The sequence below is a fragment of the Lolium rigidum genome, chromosome 5 (genome assembly GCF_022539505.1).
Source record: "Lolium rigidum isolate FL_2022 chromosome 5, APGP_CSIRO_Lrig_0.1, whole genome shotgun sequence".
Taxonomy (NCBI): domain Eukaryota; kingdom Viridiplantae; phylum Streptophyta; class Magnoliopsida; order Poales; family Poaceae; genus Lolium; species Lolium rigidum.
The window spans coordinates 222,847,143-222,866,293 of NC_061512.1; the positions used below are offsets into that span (position 1 = coordinate 222,847,143).

At 41.1% G+C, this 19,151-nt stretch overlaps 2 protein-coding genes, 1 long non-coding RNA gene and 1 pseudogene across 3 annotated transcripts; 2 read left to right on the top strand and 2 right to left on the bottom strand.

Moving 5' to 3' along the window:
* Positions 1-304: 304 nt before the first annotated feature.
* LOC124658334 (probable ribosomal RNA small subunit methyltransferase B) lies at positions 305-7,584 on the top strand. The gene is made up of 21 exons (XM_047196688.1): positions 305-404; positions 513-563; positions 675-728; positions 1,067-1,117; positions 1,186-1,239; positions 1,379-1,533; positions 1,847-1,960; positions 2,065-2,130; positions 2,691-2,774; positions 2,852-2,938; positions 3,432-3,523; positions 3,609-3,669; positions 3,998-4,054; positions 4,612-4,672; positions 4,907-5,014; positions 5,545-5,663; positions 5,863-5,934; positions 6,063-6,148; positions 6,240-6,336; positions 6,929-7,078; positions 7,199-7,584. Exons 1-20 carry the CDS (start codon positions 305-307, stop codon positions 7,061-7,063), a joined length of 1,704 nt encoding a protein of 567 aa, XP_047052644.1. The 3' UTR covers positions 7,064-7,078; positions 7,199-7,584.
* LOC124658335 (cellulose synthase-like protein E6) lies at positions 7,577-10,581 on the bottom strand. Its single transcript, XM_047196690.1, has 6 exons — positions 10,261-10,581; positions 9,921-10,061; positions 9,683-9,814; positions 8,922-9,134; positions 8,237-8,809; positions 7,577-8,148 (listed from the first exon to the last, which is right to left on the bottom strand). Exons 1-6 carry the CDS (start codon positions 10,480-10,482, stop codon positions 7,603-7,605), a joined length of 1,827 nt encoding a protein of 608 aa, XP_047052646.1. The 5' UTR covers positions 10,483-10,581; the 3' UTR covers positions 7,577-7,602.
* Positions 10,467-17,061, top strand: LOC124658336. The gene is made up of 3 exons (XR_006989129.1): positions 10,467-10,562; positions 16,347-16,418; positions 16,682-17,061. It is a non-coding gene; the product is annotated as an uncharacterized LOC124658336 (long non-coding RNA).
* On the bottom strand, positions 13,703-18,909 carry LOC124658333 (annotated as a pseudogene).
* Between the last annotated feature and the right edge of the window lie 242 nt (positions 18,910-19,151).

The window sequence follows — 19,151 nt, forward strand, 5'->3', positions numbered from 1 at the left end:
GATGAACCATTCTAAAGAAATTTATTTTGAAATTTTAAATCTCGAAAATAAATGCAGGTGCAACATGCCACCTTCCACGTGTCGCAATTATAGAGAAAACAAACAAATCTTTGCAAAGACCTTTTTTTTTTTTAAAAAAAAAGTTACCAACGTCTTAGAACTGTTTGCCACCAAACTATTCAGGGCCTCCACGAAGACGAGCCCGGCCCAGGCCCACGCTGATATTATCCTCTTCTACTTCTACCGTCGCCTTCCTTCTTCCTCGTCGCCATCTCCTCTCGCCCCCCTCCAAAACCCCAGCAGAATGGAGGGAAGTGCGCTCGCCCTCTCGCAATTCCGCACGCGGCTCGGCTCGCCGCTCCTCCTCTCCGCGGACGCCAGCTCCGCCGCGCGCAGCAGCTCAGGTGCGTGCGTCAGTCACTCCGCATTTTTCTTTTCCACGGGATTGCAGGGTCCTGTTTGCATAGCTGCGGCTGATTGGGGGCTGTTTCTCTGTTTGTTTATTTTGAAAGGGAGGAGCAGGTCCTCCAGGTACGACACGGGAGCGCCTCCGAGCAGAGCAGGTACAGTGGGGGAATCGACGTTGCGGCTTACTCGTGCTGTTTGATTGGTTTGTTACTACTCTGAATGTAGTTCATCTGATGAATACCTTTGAAATTTCCTCTTGTCTGAAGGAAGGGGTAGGGTTTGGAAGCGTGATGATCCGGAGGCTTCACCTCGCCGAGCAGGTGACACATGCTACTAGGATGTTTTTCCCGGCATGTAATTTGTCTGTGACACTGGTTACTCCATATTCAGATTACTTTTACATGTCCAACAGATTAGTATATAATGACTCAGAGCCTCACGCAATGCGGATTCTTACTGTATCCCTACTCAATGTACACTTGACATATCTCTCCTTTTTTTTCTCCCTTGGAGAATATCCAGAAGATGTGTGCACTGGTGCATCAATAGAAAATCAAACAAAATAGAATATCGATTCTGCCTAGTGCAAATGCAATATTATCTCACTTCATCTCTTTGTTGGTCTGATTGACTGCTCCAAATCTCCTACTCTATGCAGGGATTAGTGGAATTCCAAAGCTTCATCCGAAATTCTCTAATAAAGGAGCAGGTACATAGAGCCGCTTGAAATTCTGTAGCTTAGTTGCTCGGTTTAACCAATTTTCCCGGTTTTCATAGGTGGGACAAATAAGGTTCCGGTTATTAATTTCGAGGTTTCTCACCACAGAGCAGGTAAAAGGTTAATGTTATGATTCTTCTGATCTTGTTTGGTTTATTACTTGTACAAATCTCTACTGATGAGTGATGATCTAATTTAATTGGAGTTTTCCTAATCGTTCGTAATGTTTTCCCTCTTGCCTCGTCGGAGCAGTCGCAGCGGTGAGGTTGCTAAGAGCTGACAAGGGGAAGGCGTTTGTTGATCTTTTAAATGAGAAAGCAAACGATTCTGCGGAGAATGAGATGGGCTATGTAGAAAGGACGTTAGGATTCAGTACACGGAATTTGGATGACAGGGATATAAGACTGGTAAACTTGACATATCGCGCATGCTGAAATGGTTGTTCTGTTTATGACTTTCAATTTGTTCAGAGTGAACAGTGTTGGGTTATTGCTGGGGAATGTGATGGTGTGAGAAACACAACTCTTTTTTTTTGCGGTGGCATAATGGTGTTATTTTATTTGATGGCCATTTAGCTAACTATATGTCAACCTTGGTTTCTTGATTTTCTTTACGAATGGCTCAGTAACACTATCACAGTATAACAAATCTAAGACCTCATGTATATATATTTCCTGCGTAGGAATTCAAATCTTCTGACTCCTATGCTTGGATTTTTAGGTTACTGTCATAGTAGCTGGAACTGTACGTTGGAAACGCTACATCGATTTTCTTATCATGTCACTCTGTAGTGACGAGAAGGTGTTCAGCAAAATGGAACCACTGCTGCTGCAGGTTTGTCCTATACTTCTTATATAGCATATAATCTCATTGAATACCCATTATAAAAGTTAACTCGTGCTTGTAAAATATTTGAAGGTTAGCACTTCTGATTTCAGATACTACGAATTGGCTTCTTTGAAATTCTCAAACTTAACGTACCAGCTTATGCAGTCGTTGATGAGGTACGCTGATAGTACTTGACATGTACTGAAATTAAGTTACCCTTTGTTTGGGTTTTAGTTGACCAGAACATTAAATGCGGCAACGGATATCTCTTAATTGAAGTGATCTCCTTCTGTTAAGTTCCAAAGAACAAGGAGATGTAATACAGAGCTAATAATGCAACTATTTTCCGATCATTCTATAACTTAGAAGTTATGCTTCTGTTATGTTAAATGACGTAGATGGCCATGTTTCTGTTCTCTGTTAGTTATTTAGTATGCTAGATATAAATTATTGTTATAAGAGTCAGTACGTTACACGCGAACCCCCAAAAAGGATTATGTGGTTATATTCTTGTTTTAATATTCTGAAGATCTACGTTGTATACTGATCTTTGTTATATGGTGATTTTGAAACTTGCTGTGTCTGTTATTTGAGTTTGACAACTTGACATGTACTATTACACCTTTGTTGTCAGCTCTATTGAAGTGTAGAGTTATATTACTAGACAACTTATTTGCGTATCTTTGTTTTAATTTTTTTTTTTGACTTGATATTTGTCCCGCAAAACCAACTTTAGAATGTAAGACTTGCGAAAGTAGCTTTAAGGCCTGGTGCCGGGAACATGGTGAATGCAATTCTGCGCAAACTTCTATCACTGAAGGTAAAACCTGGACTACTCAGACTAGTCAGTAGGATTTCTGTAAGCCTGTAACATCATGCTGTTGCTTTTATAATTAGGAGACAGACTCTCTTCCTCTTCCAAAGATAGAAGGTGATGATCGTGCCCAAGCTCGTGCACTTTCCATAATTTATTCTCATCCTGTTGTAAGTTTGCTTTACTTCCTATACTTTTTCTCATCCTGTTGTAAGTTTGCTTTATACTTCCTAAACTTTAGTTCTCATACTGTTGTAGGTTTGCTTTACTTCCTAAACTTTAGTTTCATCCTGTTGTAAGTTTGCTTTATACTTCCTAAACTTTAGTTCTCATACTGTTGTAGGTTTGCTTTACTTCCTAAACTTTAGTTCTCATTCTGTTGTAAGTTTGCTTTACTTCCTGAGTCTTAGTTGACTTCCTTTTCTTTGATCTAATGTGTCAAATTCTTTGATCGGGTAATCAATAAACTTACTTTACTGTTGATAACGTTCCACTTGAACTCATTCCCAATTCCCGATTGTCAACCAATGTCCTTGTTAACTAGGGTAATGCACCTATGGGCAGTTCAATGTACTTGCTATGTCTGACGATTCTTAACAGCATAACATAGAATATTGGTAGAAAATATGTTTTGTAAACTGTACTATGTTTTCTTCTTTGCAGTGGATGGTGAGAAGATGGATCCGATTTCTTGGAAAAGAAGAAGCTCTAAAATTGATGGATTGGAATAACAGTGACCCTTATTTTAGTTTAAGGTTTTAACTTATGCTCTTCTGCAAACTGCAAACTACCTGCCATGTTCATGCATGTGTTCTTGGTTGACTGATCTTTGTTCCACAGGGTGAACACAACAAATGGCTATACAAGGGATGACCTTATTAACCGATTGGACGATTTGCAGGTACTTCTGTTATGTTTTTAGTACCTTAGTTCAATCCTATTCATTTGTAAGGTTTGAGTATACTGTCTTGGGAACCATGCTCCATGATGTATATTGATGATAAAGACATGCTGGTTGCGATGCATTTGTTTGGGTGTGTTGGTATGGTCTGCAATTACAATCGGTAGAGCCCTTGTGGACTGAGATGACATAAGTATTATATCCATGAATGCCAGAATGAGTAATATAAATCCATGCTATTTAGCTACATAGGAATTATCCATGTTGGGGTCGTACTCTGACTTGAGTATTTGCATTGAGTTCCATCCCTCGATTTTCTTTTGTGTAGGTTCATTACGAAAAGTCAATTATGGATGAATTTGTCCGCATTCGTGAGGGCATGCAGGTGAGGAAACTGAATAGCTCCGCGTTCACTGCTTAACTGGTGTTTGCCAGACCAATGTGCTCTATTCATATCCTCTTAATTTCTCTTGAAACACCTTGTTTAGTATGCTTACAAAAGGGCACTGTTTTGAAGCCTACTAAACTGAACATGGACAACAAGATACCAAGCTTACTTTCAAGGAAGTGAGACACTAATAGCTAGTAAAAAATGGATGTTTAAGAAACAAACCTGAAATACTGCAGTTTGATGTTATTACTGTAGTAAGCAAGGAAAAGATAACTCTGCATTTCTCATATCTTTAGATATTAATTTGATGCTATTACTATGGAGCACTATTACCCACCATGCATTTCATTTTAGACAATTTAGCTGTATATCATACAAGTTCGTTTATAATCAAGAAGTACCCTGTGCAGCACTTGTGGGTCTGCTGATTTCCCATTTTGCCTTCTAGCCATAAGAAACTCTGACTTTTTTAATTGCATTAAGTGTACACTTCTTTTAATGCTTCTCGAGATACTGGCTGGTATCTTGATATCTTAATTTCTTCCATGCAGGCGGTCTTACAAGCGGGATTACTGAAAGAAGGCATGTGTGCTGTGCAGGATGAGAGCGCAGGCAAGTTACGAACGTTATTGCCACCAAACATATACTTTTATTTGTTATAAATGGGATCATGACACCGAAATAGTTTTCACTGCAACTGCATGCTGTTGGCTCTCTTATGCTTTACACTCCATAAAGTTAAATATTAACCCTTTCCTTATATGGTTCCAAGTCTTGGTAACAAGGGAAGTTTCATTGAAGAAAGTTTTTGCCAGCTCTTACTAAGATTCACAGAACTTAGTGCAGGTCTTGTTGTGTCTGTGGTCGATCCACAACCTGGCGAAACAATCATGGATTGTTGTGCTGCACCTGGCGGGAAAACTTTGTTCATGGCATCCCGACTGGCAGGACAAGGTGAGCGAATGAGGGGGTTTGATTTTCTTTTGATATTGCAACTGGAGAACTGTAGGAGCTTCTTGTGCTAGTGTCTTATCTTTTCCTTTCTGGCCATGCATCTATCTTCTATAATGTGTTTTGTTAGCATGTTATGATTCTTATAAAAACATGTGAGCAAATGCTAATGAATCACCTTTCACATGTTATTCTTAACAGCCTTATTGGGGTGCTGGGCTGCTGGCAAACATTGTTTGTTATGACCTAGTACCAGTGGCTCTCATGGTCATCACTAACTTTATTTGTCAGATATAGATCAGCCAATGTAGTATATCCATGTCCTTCAAATGTAGTATCTGATGGCTATTTAACAGTTATTTGGTTAGAAGAAATTCTTCATTCTTTCATCCCCATTTGAAGCTAGCATTTGTGAAGGCATATATTCAACACTGACAAGCAAATAATGCTCACATGTCCAAAATAGTTAAGTTTTACCAGATCTGATATTATTAACACTATTAGACTTGACATTATGATATACTCCGATACAGGGAAGATATGGGCTCTTGACATAAACAAAGGTCGCTTGAGAATTCTCATGGAGGCAGCAAAGTGCCACAACCTTGATGATATAATCACTGATGTCCACGGTGATCTTCGACTATATGCTGTAAGATTTTAAGAAAGTTCATAGTTCCTAATCGCTAAAAAGGTTGGAGAAGTAAGAGAAAGTCCCATATATCCAAGAATAATGCACCTCCAGTGGAAATATTTGATAGAAATACGGCTATGGGCTGTTATGGACTCATGTGTAATGATTTATCTACACATGATAAGGATGCTTACGCGCATATAGAATTATATTTCAGAAGGAAAGCACTGCCAAATATGACAAGGTATTATTGGATGCTCCATGCTCTGGGCTGGGCGTCCTTTCCAAGGTAGCTCTCTTTATTAAGTTCACTTTTTCCGAAAATTTCAATGCCACTGAGCAATGTACTAATCCGAATCTGGAATTACAAGTCGACACATTTTGTGATGAACTAAAGTCACCCTTTTCTGCTCCCAGAGGGCAGACTTGCGTTGGAATCGACAATTTGAAGATCTGGAGGAGTTGATATGTTTGCAAGATGAGCTCCTTGATTCAGCATCACTGTGAGATTCGTTCTGTTACAAGTTTAAAACTTTACGAAATCAAATTCATCTTGACGGCATCTAAGATTACTTTCTATGACTTCACTTACAGGTTGGTAAAGCCTGGTGGTGTACTAATCTACAGTACATGTTCCATTGATCATGAAGAAAACGAGAACCGGATTACTGCTTTTGTTCAGAGACATCCGGTACTAGTTCATCTTTAAACTAAGAATTGATCCTCATGAGATACAAACGCAATGTTCAGTTCATCTAGGCAATATGTCTGCCCTTACAATTCGAGGCCCTGTTGGCACTTTACTGTTAAGCATATACATTTTACCCCCAAATATTATTATCACCAAACTTCCCGTCTTCTTTTAGTCTTATGATGAACTGAATATCAGTCCTCTTTATCCAGCAATTGCAAGTGAGATGTCATTCCCTCTATATGTTAGCCTACTAGTGCAGGTTTAACAAATTGTATAGCTTTTCATGCACATCGAACTCTCCAAAAACTTTACACATTTCACTCTCACATTGACCTCTCTAAAAAGTTCACATTTCAATCTCTGTAGCACTCATTTTATCTTTGACTGAACAGCATGTATCATTTCTGCAACCTTGCCAGTTGGTTATGTTCACTGATCTTCAGATCAGTTATACAAATGTACAATCAGAAGAATCACAATGAAACGTTTTTGTTTATATTCTGTTGTTACTAAGCGATTATTGCATTTTAGACAACATTCGCAGACAGCTAATCATGTTGTATATTCATTCTACTGTGATATGCTACAGGAGTTTACCCCGCAGAGTGTACATGGATATGTTCCTGCAGAATTTATCACAGATGAAGGTTTCTATTCCTCAAGTCCAACTAAACACTCTCTGGATGGGGCATTTGCTGCTCGTCTTGTCCGGTCATTGCACTAGGACTCCCAGAACTAGGTGAGCATGTGATAAGCAGAACTAAAAGAACAAATACGTTCCTAACTTTTATATGAACTGAATTGCCCCTTCAAGATGTTTACCTGACTCATGCTTTATAATTTCTCTTGCCTCCTACAGTCTCTTAGAGGAGGATAGCTTTATGCGCTCTGCGGTGCATATTGCTTCTTGGACTGCATTCAGTAAGTTGTATCGTAGACAGTATAATGCTGAGGCCGTCCTTATAGGCACACTGTCATTTTGAAGTTGGGTGCCACAGTAATATGTGTTGCGAGCTAGATGTACCTGGAGTTGAGCCTGCCGGATACCTGAGCTTGTCTATTAGTTAGGCCCTGTAAAATTATCTGATAAAGTACGTTTGTTATGCATTATGTCTCTTCTTGTGCAGTAACAAGCAATAATCTCAAGGTAGATGATCATACATAGACGTACGTCTAGAAATTTATCAGATGAAGTGTATTTCAAGAGAAACACAATTTTATAAATATACTGCTTCGTTAGACACCGATGCCTCTTGTGGGACCTTAAACTATTGGTATCAGGAGGACCAACGCCGCAAAGCCAATAGAAGCTAATGTAATTGAGAATGGTATTCTGCCTTTGTCCTTCCTCATGAACATTGCTTCATAGAATGGAATATTGGTGATCACTAGCATTCCACAGAGAATAAGCTGGGGGAAGAAGACATTCAAGAGTATATTCCAGCCACCTGTGATGATTTGACTAAGCCCTCCGACCAGACAAATGAGGTTGAGTAATGCGGCAGTTGCAATGATCACATATTCTTGACTTGCTGACCCAAATTCCATGATTTCTTGCTCGTACTTTTTAGATTCATCTTCTTCACTTACCTTTGACGTAACTGCAAATGCCATCTTCGACAGTCCTAGTAACTTCCGGGCAGTGTCAATGAGGCCATAGAGATATGAGGTTATTCTCCTAACCATCCACATTCTTTGTTCATTCCACCATCCCTTTAATGTGTCTCCACATGATAATGCCTCATATAGGCTGTACATGTTCTTCACACAGAAGACATACATGAAGGGCGTGATCCATGGACTCGTAATCTGAATGACACAGGATCATCATGTTAGCTTTAATACAAAGCATATTAAACTAAAATGAGGCTTTTCTTACTAGTATGAATCATTTTACCTCTGGGAACAAGGAGGTGCCTTTGAGGAGAGCTAGTGAAGGGATGATAACATAATATAGTGTAGGGAGCGAATTGGGTGCCCATAATCCATAGATTGAGTAGCCCATTTGATGTAGTAACTTGATTTTTCCATGCCCAAACAAGAAGGGGCAGTAATTTGAAAGAAAAATCGAGAAAGCACCATCACTCCATCGTTTGTGTTGTAGTAGAGTTTGAGCAAGTGTTGTTGGAGCTACACCCAGAAATGCTGGCCTTGGAGGATTGTTATGGACTGACATCCATCCTCTGCAATGTATTGCCAATCCGGTGATTATATCCTCTGCTGGGTAACCATATTTTAACCCAATCTCATCTCCCCACAGCGTTCCATGTTCATACATGCAGGCTGCTAAAGACTTCGCTTTCTCTTCAATCTCATCTGTGCTCTCTTGTGTTTTGTCCATTATTCCTCTCTTCCAGTCTTCTTGGTAGTCTTCGGTGAACCTCCTTCCACAAAGGATCTCCCTTCTGTGGAAACATCCAGTGCCAACATACATAGGGCCACCCACACTATCCATACCACCCATCAACACCTTAAGATTGAGTAGTTATGTTAGTGTCAGAACATGCACAATGAACAAGCTGGATAATGGTTACTTATATCATGGAGAACAGAACTCGGAGCTACAATTTAATACCACTGACCTGATTGGTGACTTGGTGGGAATTCCCGTATATGTTATTCTTGGTCAAATTGTTATAGTTCTGAGGGTATTGCACAAATCCAACCTTGTGACCCATTTCTTCGTCAAGGAAGAAGCACAGTGCATCTCTGATCGTATTGCAATTGTTGGAATACATATCACAGTCCACATTCATGATGATAGGGCTGTTGCTTATCATCGATGATACTCTTATCTCGCATTTCAATAATTTTTTTGTACACATTTTAGAAATATTCATTGAAGATTTTTAATTTAACCTTTCATGGAAGATTTTTAATTTAACTGGTGTGATGTTGATAATGTTAGGAGTACCATAAAGACAGACGTGGTAGTTGGTACTAGACTACTAGTGTCTAGCTGTGGTGAATAAATATTTATATGCAAAACCAACATTTTTAAGCGTACATTCATTGCATCTGTTCACAACATGCTGGAGAAGGGGGATTTTGTATTTCCTCTACTCTGTTAACTGATAATCCAATGACATGAAATGAATTATAAGGGAGTCAACTCTATGCTACGATTTTCTCAAAGGACAAGAAAGCACATTACATCATTTGTGTAGTTTGGTAACTCTTGTCTAACATAGCTCTTTACTAGAAATAAATTATGACTTCGAATATGGTGCAACCAGTACATTGCTAAGAATCAGTATAAGAAAATAGGCATTTACTAATCAAAACTACGAGGTTAACAGTAAATTGTATACTTAGTATGAAGGGGCAAGGTTAGTGAGTGCACCAAAGCATTCATTGCCCCAGCTTTGAAGTTATGGGGGTACTGAGGTCGCTTCTCGCGGGACATGTACACAAGTGTTGGTAGCACATCTCCTTCACTATCAACTGCATTTCCGTTTTTTCCATCTATCAGAAGCTAGCAAGAGAAAGAAGTTTAGAACTTAAAACTCCCAAACAGCATCTAAGTTATTTACTCCAATATCATGAAACCTTTACTCAGATTTAGAGGGCAGGAAAGGTACCTGAACAATTGGCTGGTGATTTTTGGAGGTAGTTTCTTGATTCCATTCGTGAAATCCTTTATGATTTGCTTTGATTTCTTCAGGAATTTTACCTGACATGGCAGCTGTATTTATTCGCTCAGTCATTTCTTCATACATGTTCTGTCCAAAATATGAAAAAAGTATTTAATCTAGTTACATGTTTGCACCATGCCAAAAGTTGAAAACTATGGATAGGCTGTATACCCTCCATAATATCAATACCTAATCTAGTTACCTGTGTGCGTCATGTTATTCCCTGTTAAATAGGCATTCGATTGCACATGTTTGAAATAAGAGGATGTTTGGGAAATCTGCTTACCCTGATAAATGACCATTCTTTTGGGGTGCACAAATCTTGATGCCTATCTCGACTCGAAAAGTAAGCAGCTGGTGACCTTGGCTCAATGTTATATCTCTTGCAGAATGGTAGCCAATGCTTTGCAAACAAGGATGCCTCCCAGAGGGCATAGAAAGTGAGAACCGAACCTCCGTCGTCGGAAAGATACACACTTATTTTCTCGGCTGGGTAATTATATGCCATGACCGATAGGATGGTGGAGATGACAAGACTCGGTGGCTCTGATTCTGGGTCTGCGGTGCATACAAAGATATCCACACAAGGTAGCCTTTCTCTGTACCTTCCTCAAATGACATAGTAAGTGTGTTAATGCTCAGCTAGGGGGAATGCATGCTTGAATGCATGCGTATATGTCCGGAAACAGTAGAACCATACACTTGACAACACCCTTCAACTATCAAAGCAGACCCCTACTCTCTGTTTTCCGGCAGGTAGGACTGTGAACTGCCTGGTTTATCAGTTGAAGATTTATTCCAGAAGAGTTGAGGTGTTAAAATGGACCTTTTCTTACAAGAAACCACCTCGCGATCTAGTCCCTACTTCTATCATCCATATACCTTCTTTTGTTAGATATAAAAGGCCTCTTGGACCGGCTTATTTAGTTATGTTCTAGGTTACTGACCTCCGACCATTTTGAATTTATGACCTTTAGCCTTGATATTGCCTTATATTCTAGGTTAGTGACCTCCCACCATTTTGAATTTTTCCTTTGGCATTAGTATTGCCTTCTATCTTTGACAGTCACTATTCGAACCAAAATCTGACCATTTTATTTTGACGGTTGCACCACATAATAGAAACCCTTGTACAGTTGTACTGGACTCAAAGCTCAAAAGCATCGAACTTTTCGTTTAAACTGTTAACAGGAGATAGTTCTCGTTTTTGGCCCGCGCCACTTCAAAGGTAGCCTAAAATGTAGATTATTGGGGTTCGAAACTCATTGGCTACCATCTTGTTGAAGTACAATATGAATAAAACTGACGGTAATTAGAAGTATATAGTACATCATTCAGAAAATTAGAATAGAAAAACACCTATCTATGCAAATAACTCCTTAGACTGCTTCTTTTGTTGGATCTAACAATTTTTTTTCTTGAATGTGTGGTTCATTATTGTGTCGATGGGCTCATGTACCAAATCCGAGTCACATTCCTGACTTGCTAATTGCATTTGCTCTACTTCAAGATATCTCGTTGAATATATAACAGGACAAATATGCATCACCATCAGCTCCATCTTTTTCACATGACTAACTTTGCATTAAACGAAGATAAATTTAATTAATGCCACTTGTACAAAGTTTCCGGCTTTTAAAACTACGAAGCTCTGCAGTGGCAGCAGCTGCCACGAACGTCACCCAGTAGCAGAGCACCAGGAGTATCCCCCATATATAGTGGCAAGACGTACCGAGACTGGCGTCCAGATCGGCTCGTGTTCAGCACCGTGGAAGGTCAAGAAACCTGGCCTCCCTAGCTATGTAGCATCATGATATATGATACCATCTCTCATGCAGCAGCCGTACGTGGGACGTCGGTAAACTACTAAACTTAAGCATCAGATATGTGGACAAACCTGGCGGCGAGCCTGTCCCTGAAGGGGTGGCGGCGGACGGGGCTCCAGCGCACGGACTGCGTGATGACCCAGTAAGCTGAGTACCAGAGCTCTGCCACGAGCATCCCCAACCACGCCGCCCTCCCCTCACCAGCGGCTGGTACGTGCGTGGCCCTGTAGTAGAGCACCAGGAGTATCCCAACGGCCACCGTGACGGCGTGGAGCCTGTACACCGCCCTGCCGCCCACCCTCTCTGTCGCGAAGAGCTGCCTTCTCTCCATCGTCTCTCTCAAACTTCCCCGGCCTGGAGCCGCTGAACAAAAGCACACACATTTTTCTGGAAGGCTCCCAGCCCTCGCTATGGTGATGCTCTACCAGATTCCCCTTGGAAATAAAAATTCTGCGAAAGCAGGTGGAGCTCTCTCAAACGGCTCAACTCCGAGAGAGTTGACAAAACAATACACATTTCCCTTCCTAAAAGCACGTACTGCTTTGTCTTTGCCAAATTTTTTATTGACGGAAGGCAGCGATGCTTCTTTCATTGCGATTAGAGTACAAAAGAATAGAGTTACAGCAGGATGGACAGAGCGTGTCCCTAGAAAAAGACAGTTAAAAAAAACAAAACGAAAACTACAGGCGTGAGGCTTTGATCACGTCAACAACACATCAGAGGTGGATTCTAGCCGTGAAGCGCCAGGCCAATCTTTTGAAGAAGGCTTGACCAGCCGTGAAGAGGTGGATTCCAGCAAATCTGCTAAGGATGTTGTAGAGGCATCAGGTGCAAACGAGCAGGGCAGTTCAATTCTGTCCAGCACTCGTAGCCAAAGCTACATGTTGGGATGGAGGGAGTAATTTGTAGCAACCGAGGCCGCGTTTGGAACGCATGATAGGAAAAATGTAGGTATAGGAAATATCCAGGAATTGAGATGTCATACCTCTCAAATCCTACAGGAACTCAAAGCAGAAGAAAGATGCAAAGTAGCTGTTTGAATTGCAGGATAGGCATAGGAAAGCTTTTGAATTTCAAACCAATAATTGTTGATTCTTTTTTTGGTGAGGTATTGTACTCAGGCCGAGCAAGTGTAGCATAGGCCATTCTGTTGCTCAGCAGGCAGGGCAGGCATGTAGATCTTTTTAGCGCTGTGTAGAGCGAAATAAGCAGCCCTAGTAGGGGCTCGAAGTTCCAGTCTGTGCAGGAATTTTTCCATTGAGTCGGACTGGATGTTATTTTTCCTACGAAACCGTGAAGTGCAGGAAGTCTATCCCATGGGAATCCTTTTCCTGTTCCTGCGTTCCAAAGGGCTCAAAGGAAAACTTTCTCCAAAGTTTCTATTGTGTGAAATTCCTATAAAATTCCCGTGTTCCAATGAGCCCCGGAGAAGATTGGAGAGAAGAGGAATAGTATGAATGAAAAATATTTCAACCGTAAGGGCTAAGCCACAATCTTCTTCATTGTTCCTTGTTTGAGAGTGGGACACCCAAGTGAGCAAGGAAAGATGTGTGTGTTTTCTCCTGAAGAGGTTGACAGAAACAGTGGACTCGCGCCTATGGGGTCGCGGCCCTAACATTTAATCTATTTCATGTTCGAGAAATTCCCTTTCCTCTATCAGTCTCTTAGAGGAGTTTGGTATTTGCGTTCTGCGATCTCTCGTATTGCTTCTTACACCGCATGCAGTAAGCTGTATCATAGACAATGGTGCTGAGGTCGTCTTTGTGGGTAGACTACACCATAAAGATGCGGAGTAGCACAATATTATATGGCTGCTTGACAACTCAGTGTGTCTGTTCTTAGCTGTATCCTAATGAATAGCTTGATAAAGTGTGATTCTTCTGCACTATGCGCTCTTTTCTCGAACTGCCACATGATCATCTCAAGGTAGATTATACATACATGTACACATGAAATTTATCGGATTAAGTATTTCTCAAGAGAACCATGGATTATACCTAATACTTTATTAGAGATCAATGCCTCTTGCAGGACCCTAAACTATTGGTACCAGAATCTCTACCAGACAGACCAACACCACAAAGCCAATAGAAGCTAATGTTACTGAGAATGGTATTCGGCCCTTGTCCTTCCTTAGGAACATTGCTTCATAGAATGGGATATTGGTGATCACTAGCATCTCACAGAGAAAGATCTGGGCGGGAAGTACATTAAAGAGTACATTCCAGCCACCTGTCATGATGTGACGAAGCCCTCCCACCAGGCAAACGAGGTTGAGTAACGCGATAGTAGCAATGATCACATATTCTGGAGTTGGTGACCCGAATTCCATAATTTCCTGCTCATACCTTTTGGATACATCTTCATCACTTACCTTTGATGATACCGCAAATGTCATCTCGTGACGGACCTAGTAACTTTCGGAGAGTGTCAATGACTCCATAGAGATACGAGCTTATTCTTTTGACTAACCACATTCTTTGTCCATTCCACCATCCTTTCAACGTTTCTCCACATGATAATGCCTCATATAGGCTGTACATGTTCTTCACGAAGAAGACATATAAGAAGGGTGCGATCCATGGACTTGTAATCTGAACGATAAATGAATACTTGTATTAGTTCTAATACAAATCATATTTAACCTGTTCTTGAGCCTCACAAAACATAGTTAACTCAGGTGTGGGTTTTCCACAGTATTATGAATCATTACCTGTGGGAAAAGAGGGGTGCCTTTGAGGAGGGCTAGTGAAGGGATGGTAACATAATATAGCGTAGCGAGTGAATTGGGTGCCCATAGTCCATAGATACAGTAGGCCATTTGATGACGTAACTTGATTTTCCCATGCCCAAACAAGAAGGGGCAGTACTTTGAAAGAAAAATCGAGAAATTACCCTCGCTCCATCTCTTGTGTTGCAGAAGTGTCCGTGCAAGTGTTGATGGACCAACACCCATAAATGCTGGTCTTGTAGGACTGTTCAAGACTGACTCCCATCCTCGGCAATGTATTGCTAGTCCGGTGATTACATCCTCCACTGGGCAGCCATATTTTAGCCCAATCTCATCTCCCCACTGTGTGTCCTGTTCATATGTGCAGGTTGCTAATGACTTCGCTTTCTCCTCAATGTCATATATGTTTTCTTGTATTTTGTCCTTGATTCCTCGGTACCAGTCTTCCTTGTAGTCTTCTGTGAACCTCCTTCCGCAAAGGATCTCCCTTCTGTGGAAACATCCAGTGCCAATATACAGAGGGCCACCTACACTGTCGAAACCACGCAGCTCCACCTTTAGATTGAGTAGCTATGTTAGTTCCAGAACATGCATAATGATTGTCCATATTATAGAAAACATGAGAGTGGTACTGAAGGTACAATTTGATGACGCAGACCTTACTGATGACCAGCATGGAGTTCCCATATGTATCATTCTTGGTCATATTGTTATAGCTCTGAGGGTACTGCACAAATCCGATCTTGTGGCCCATTTCTTCGTCAAGGAAGAAGCACAGTGCATCTCTGATCGTATCTTTGTTGTTGGAATACATGTCACAATCCACATTCATGATGATTGGGCTGTTGCTTATTACTGATGATACTCTTATCTGCATTTCAATAGAAAAATTAACACACTTGGTAGAATTCTATTATGATGAAAGAATTCTAACCTTTCATGGAATAAACTTTATTTGGTTAGCAAGATGCTATTGGGAATTTCCAGACTATGCTGTACAAACAGAGCAAGTAAATGGTACCAGTATCTGACAGTCATGAATAAGTTATTGTCTATATGTAAAACTGATGTATTTTAAATATGATTTTACCACATTTCTTTCACAAAAGACTGGGTAAATGGAAATTCATACATTTTCTTAACTGTCAGAGAATTAGAAATTTCTGATGTGAACTGATGATATAATGACGTGAAATGGATCATTAGGGTGTCAATCTGTATACAATGATTTTCTCAAAAGAAAATAAAGCACATCATAAAATTTTGGTTAGATTTTCCATCAATGTTGTTTATTGGTGGGAAAATTTTGTTTTTAGCACACTAGTTTTTGGCCATTTTGCTTTTTCCACTCTAAATCTTGTCATTTTGCTTTTGCACTGCAGTTCTTTGTAAAAGCAAAATGGCAAGGTTTAGAGTGGCAAGAGCAAAAATGGCAAAAACTACAGTGGCGGAAACAAAAAAATCCTTCATTAGAAACTTCAAAATTATGGATTAGAATATGGTGTAACTAGTATGTCACGAAGAATCAGAATAAGGAAATGAGTATATTGTTAATGGAAACAATGATTATTTATAATAAATTGTCTACTTTGTATTATGGGGCAAGGTTAGTGAGTGCACCAGAGCATTCATCGCCCCAGCTTTAAAGTTGTGGTGGTGCTGAGGCCTCTTCTCACGCGCCATGTACACAAGTGTTGGTAGCACATTTCCTTCATTATCAACTCGCATTCTGATCTTTGCCATCTATCAGAATCTAGCAAAAGAAATAACTTCAGAACTTCAAACTTCCAAATAACATGCAGTGTTTTACTCCAGAATCATGCAAACCTTTACTCCAATTTAGAGGACAAGAAAGATACCTGAACAATTGGCTGGTGATTTCTGGAGGTAATTTCTGGATTCCATTCACAAAATCCTTTATGATTTGCTTTGATTTCCTCAGGAATTTTGTCCGACATGACAGCTGTATCGATTCGCTCAGTCATTTCATCATACATGTCCTGCCCAAAAGATGGAACACCATTTTTTATTGCAATGCTAAATTTTGAGCACTTTGGATAGGTTGCACATTCTTAATATTGAATTATCAATATCTAATCTAGCCACATATGTGCCAATCCATTCCCTGTTCAATAGCCATTTGATTACAGGTGTTCAAAACATATATTTGGACTATCTGCTTACCTTGATAAGTGACCATTCTTTTGGGGTGCACAAATCTTGACGCCCATCTGACTCTGAGAAGTAAGCAGCTGGTGACCTTGGATCAATGTTATATCTCTTGCAGAATGGTATCCAGTGCTTTGCAAATGAGGAGGCCTCCCACATAGCATAGAAAGTGAGAACCGATCCTCCGTCGTCAGAAAGATAAACACTTAATTTTTCAGCTGGGTAATCATATGCCATGAGCGATAGGATGGTGGAGATAACAAGACTTGGTGGCTCTGATTGTGGGTCTGCAGTGCATACGAAGATATCCACGCAAGGTAGCCTTTCCCCGTACCTTGCAAATGACATACTAGCCGTGTTAATGCTCGGTGTGTGAAATATATGTTTGAATATTTGCATATATGTCCAAAAATAAAAGAAACTCTTAAAAAAATAGAAGCTGGCATTATACACTCTTCAGTTCTAAAATTTAGGTCCCTGGTTTCTTATTCAGTTTTGACCGTTACAGTAAAGTTTACCGGTGTAGGGTTGATTCCAGAGTCAGGCAAGGCTTGAGGTGTTAAAATGGAGTTGTTACAACAAACGATCACGTGATTTAGTCTAACTGAACTGGGTCCACTTTTCTTGTTTGTTTACCTTCTAAGTTAGCGACCGCCTATCATTTTGGAATCAATGCCCTTTGGCCTTTCATATTATCTTCAAGGCAATCCTCATTCCTAACAATCTGACTATTTTTCTTTGAGTAGTATTTTAGAGAAGAGGAGCTTTTTTTGCTGTATTCTAAGTTCAAAAGCATCAAAGTTGTGTGAAATGTGCGGAAAGTAAGATAGTTCTTTCTTTGGTCCGCTCCACTCGTGCTGGATCTTGTTGTTTATGTAGATTCTGAGGTCAGTAGCACCAAATATCTCTGTTAAAAGAGAGATAGCTCTCTTAACCTTATGACAGGTCAACAGTATGTGGTTCACTTTTTTGACGATGGGATCAATCAACCTACTGAAATATAAATTCTGCTAGTTGATGTTGATCTGCTGGGTTGGTGTGCGCCATATAGTCATACTCCAGACTTGTTAAATGCATTTCTCTATAATACTACTTGCTCCGATAATTAAATAGGAAGATAGCCAGTGTAGAACATCGGTATCAGCAGACACCAACGCTGTCTTCGATGAGCACATTATGGTGAGATTACTGGTACTGCGTTTTGTGATGCATGATGACACCACTGATCATTATAGTGGACGTTTCTCATGATTGATTATATGTTTGAGGCAACCTTTGTCACCAATGAATACACACACGTGGATCCGAAAAATTGGGAATAACCAGAAGGAAATTGCCGCCGTGTTGATATTGTGTGTTTGTGCAGGATCACACAGCAGAGGGAGTACTTGTGCTGCTAGGCCAGGGGTTATCATTTATTTTTCGTCTATACAGTATATATCTTCCATGTTACTAATTAAGGTTTGTTTCTTCCTTGGCGGCTGGAAGCTATATATCCAGCACAAGCAAGCACTGCTGGTGTTGGTAGCAACAAAGACGAGTGCTTGTTGGCCACCATAGCTGTACGTGATTAATTTTGTTTGGCTGTTGCTGCTGCTGCAGATTTTGAATAGGTCGCTGGACTTACAAGCTGACCGCTGCCATGCACGTGGCTAAGGTTTGTTTCTTTCTTCCTCGGCTGATCTTCTTATACAGTACTAGTACTGTACTATAGAACTCGTTTATGCTAATAAAAGAGTAAAAATAGATCTTGAAAAGAATGAAAGGAAGGATATGAAAAAAGGTTGATCACGGGCAAACGCTGTGGGGACTTGGTGAGACCGAGAGAGGTTTCTTCTTCCTGTGCCGCTGCACAAAAGAAGCAGTACGTACGTGCAACACCGAGCTATATATGTACGGCACGGCGGCGGCAGGCCATGGGAAAGAGGCAAGAAACGTACCTGGCGGCGAGCCTGTCGCGGAAGGGGTGGCGGCGGACGGGGTTCCACCGCACCGACTGCGTGATGACCCAGTACGCCGAGTACCATAGCTCCGCCGCGAGCATGCCCAGCCACGCCGCCCTGCCCTCGCCGGCGGCCGGCACGTGCGTGGCCCGGTAGTAGAGCACCAGGAGTATCCCGGCGGCGACCGTGACGGCGTGGAGCCTGTACACCGCCCTGCCCCCGAGGGTCTCCGTCGCGAACAGCCGCCTCTCCGTCTCGGTCTCCATCTCGCTAGCCTATGCTTCTTCTCGCTTGTGTAGCTACCTCAAACTTTCCTGGAGGCTGGACAGGGCAGTGCTCGCGTATATAGTGGTGAGGCAGGCAAGATGGAGACACTCGAGTCAGCTAGCTACAGTCCAGCTCCAGTGCTGCTAGGCCGGCTGCTACCTCGCGTCGTCTTGCCTTGCCCAGCCCGGAACTCCGGATACTGCCTAGCTACCTCTCGTAGGATTGGCTCGCCGGTCTGCCA

What these genes read in the sequence shown, in the direction of transcription:
- LOC124658335 (XM_047196690.1), bottom strand. Translation starts at nt 10,482, where the DNA reads ATGGCATATAATTACCCAGCCGAGAAAATAAGTGTGTATCTTTCCGAC. An exon ending in ATCACCAGCCAATTGTTCAG is followed by an intron (nt 9,815 to 9,920) that starts GTACCTTTCCTG and finishes TTCTCTTGCTAG; the next exon opens with CTTCTGATAGATGGAAAAAA. An exon ending in CCCACCAAGTCACCAATCAG is followed by an intron (nt 8,810 to 8,921) that starts GTCAGTGGTATT and finishes CTCAATCTTAAG; the next exon opens with GTGTTGATGGGTGGTATGGA.
- LOC124658334 (XM_047196688.1), top strand. Translation starts at nt 305, where the DNA reads ATGGAGGGAAGTGCGCTCGCCCTCTCGCAATTCCGCACGCGGCTCGGC. An exon ending in CGCCGCGCGCAGCAGCTCAG is followed by an intron (nt 405 to 512) that starts GTGCGTGCGTCA and finishes TTATTTTGAAAG; the next exon opens with GGAGGAGCAGGTCCTCCAGG. An exon ending in GCATTCGTGAGGGCATGCAG is followed by an intron (nt 4,055 to 4,611) that starts GTGAGGAAACTG and finishes TCTTCCATGCAG; the next exon opens with GCGGTCTTACAAGCGGGATT.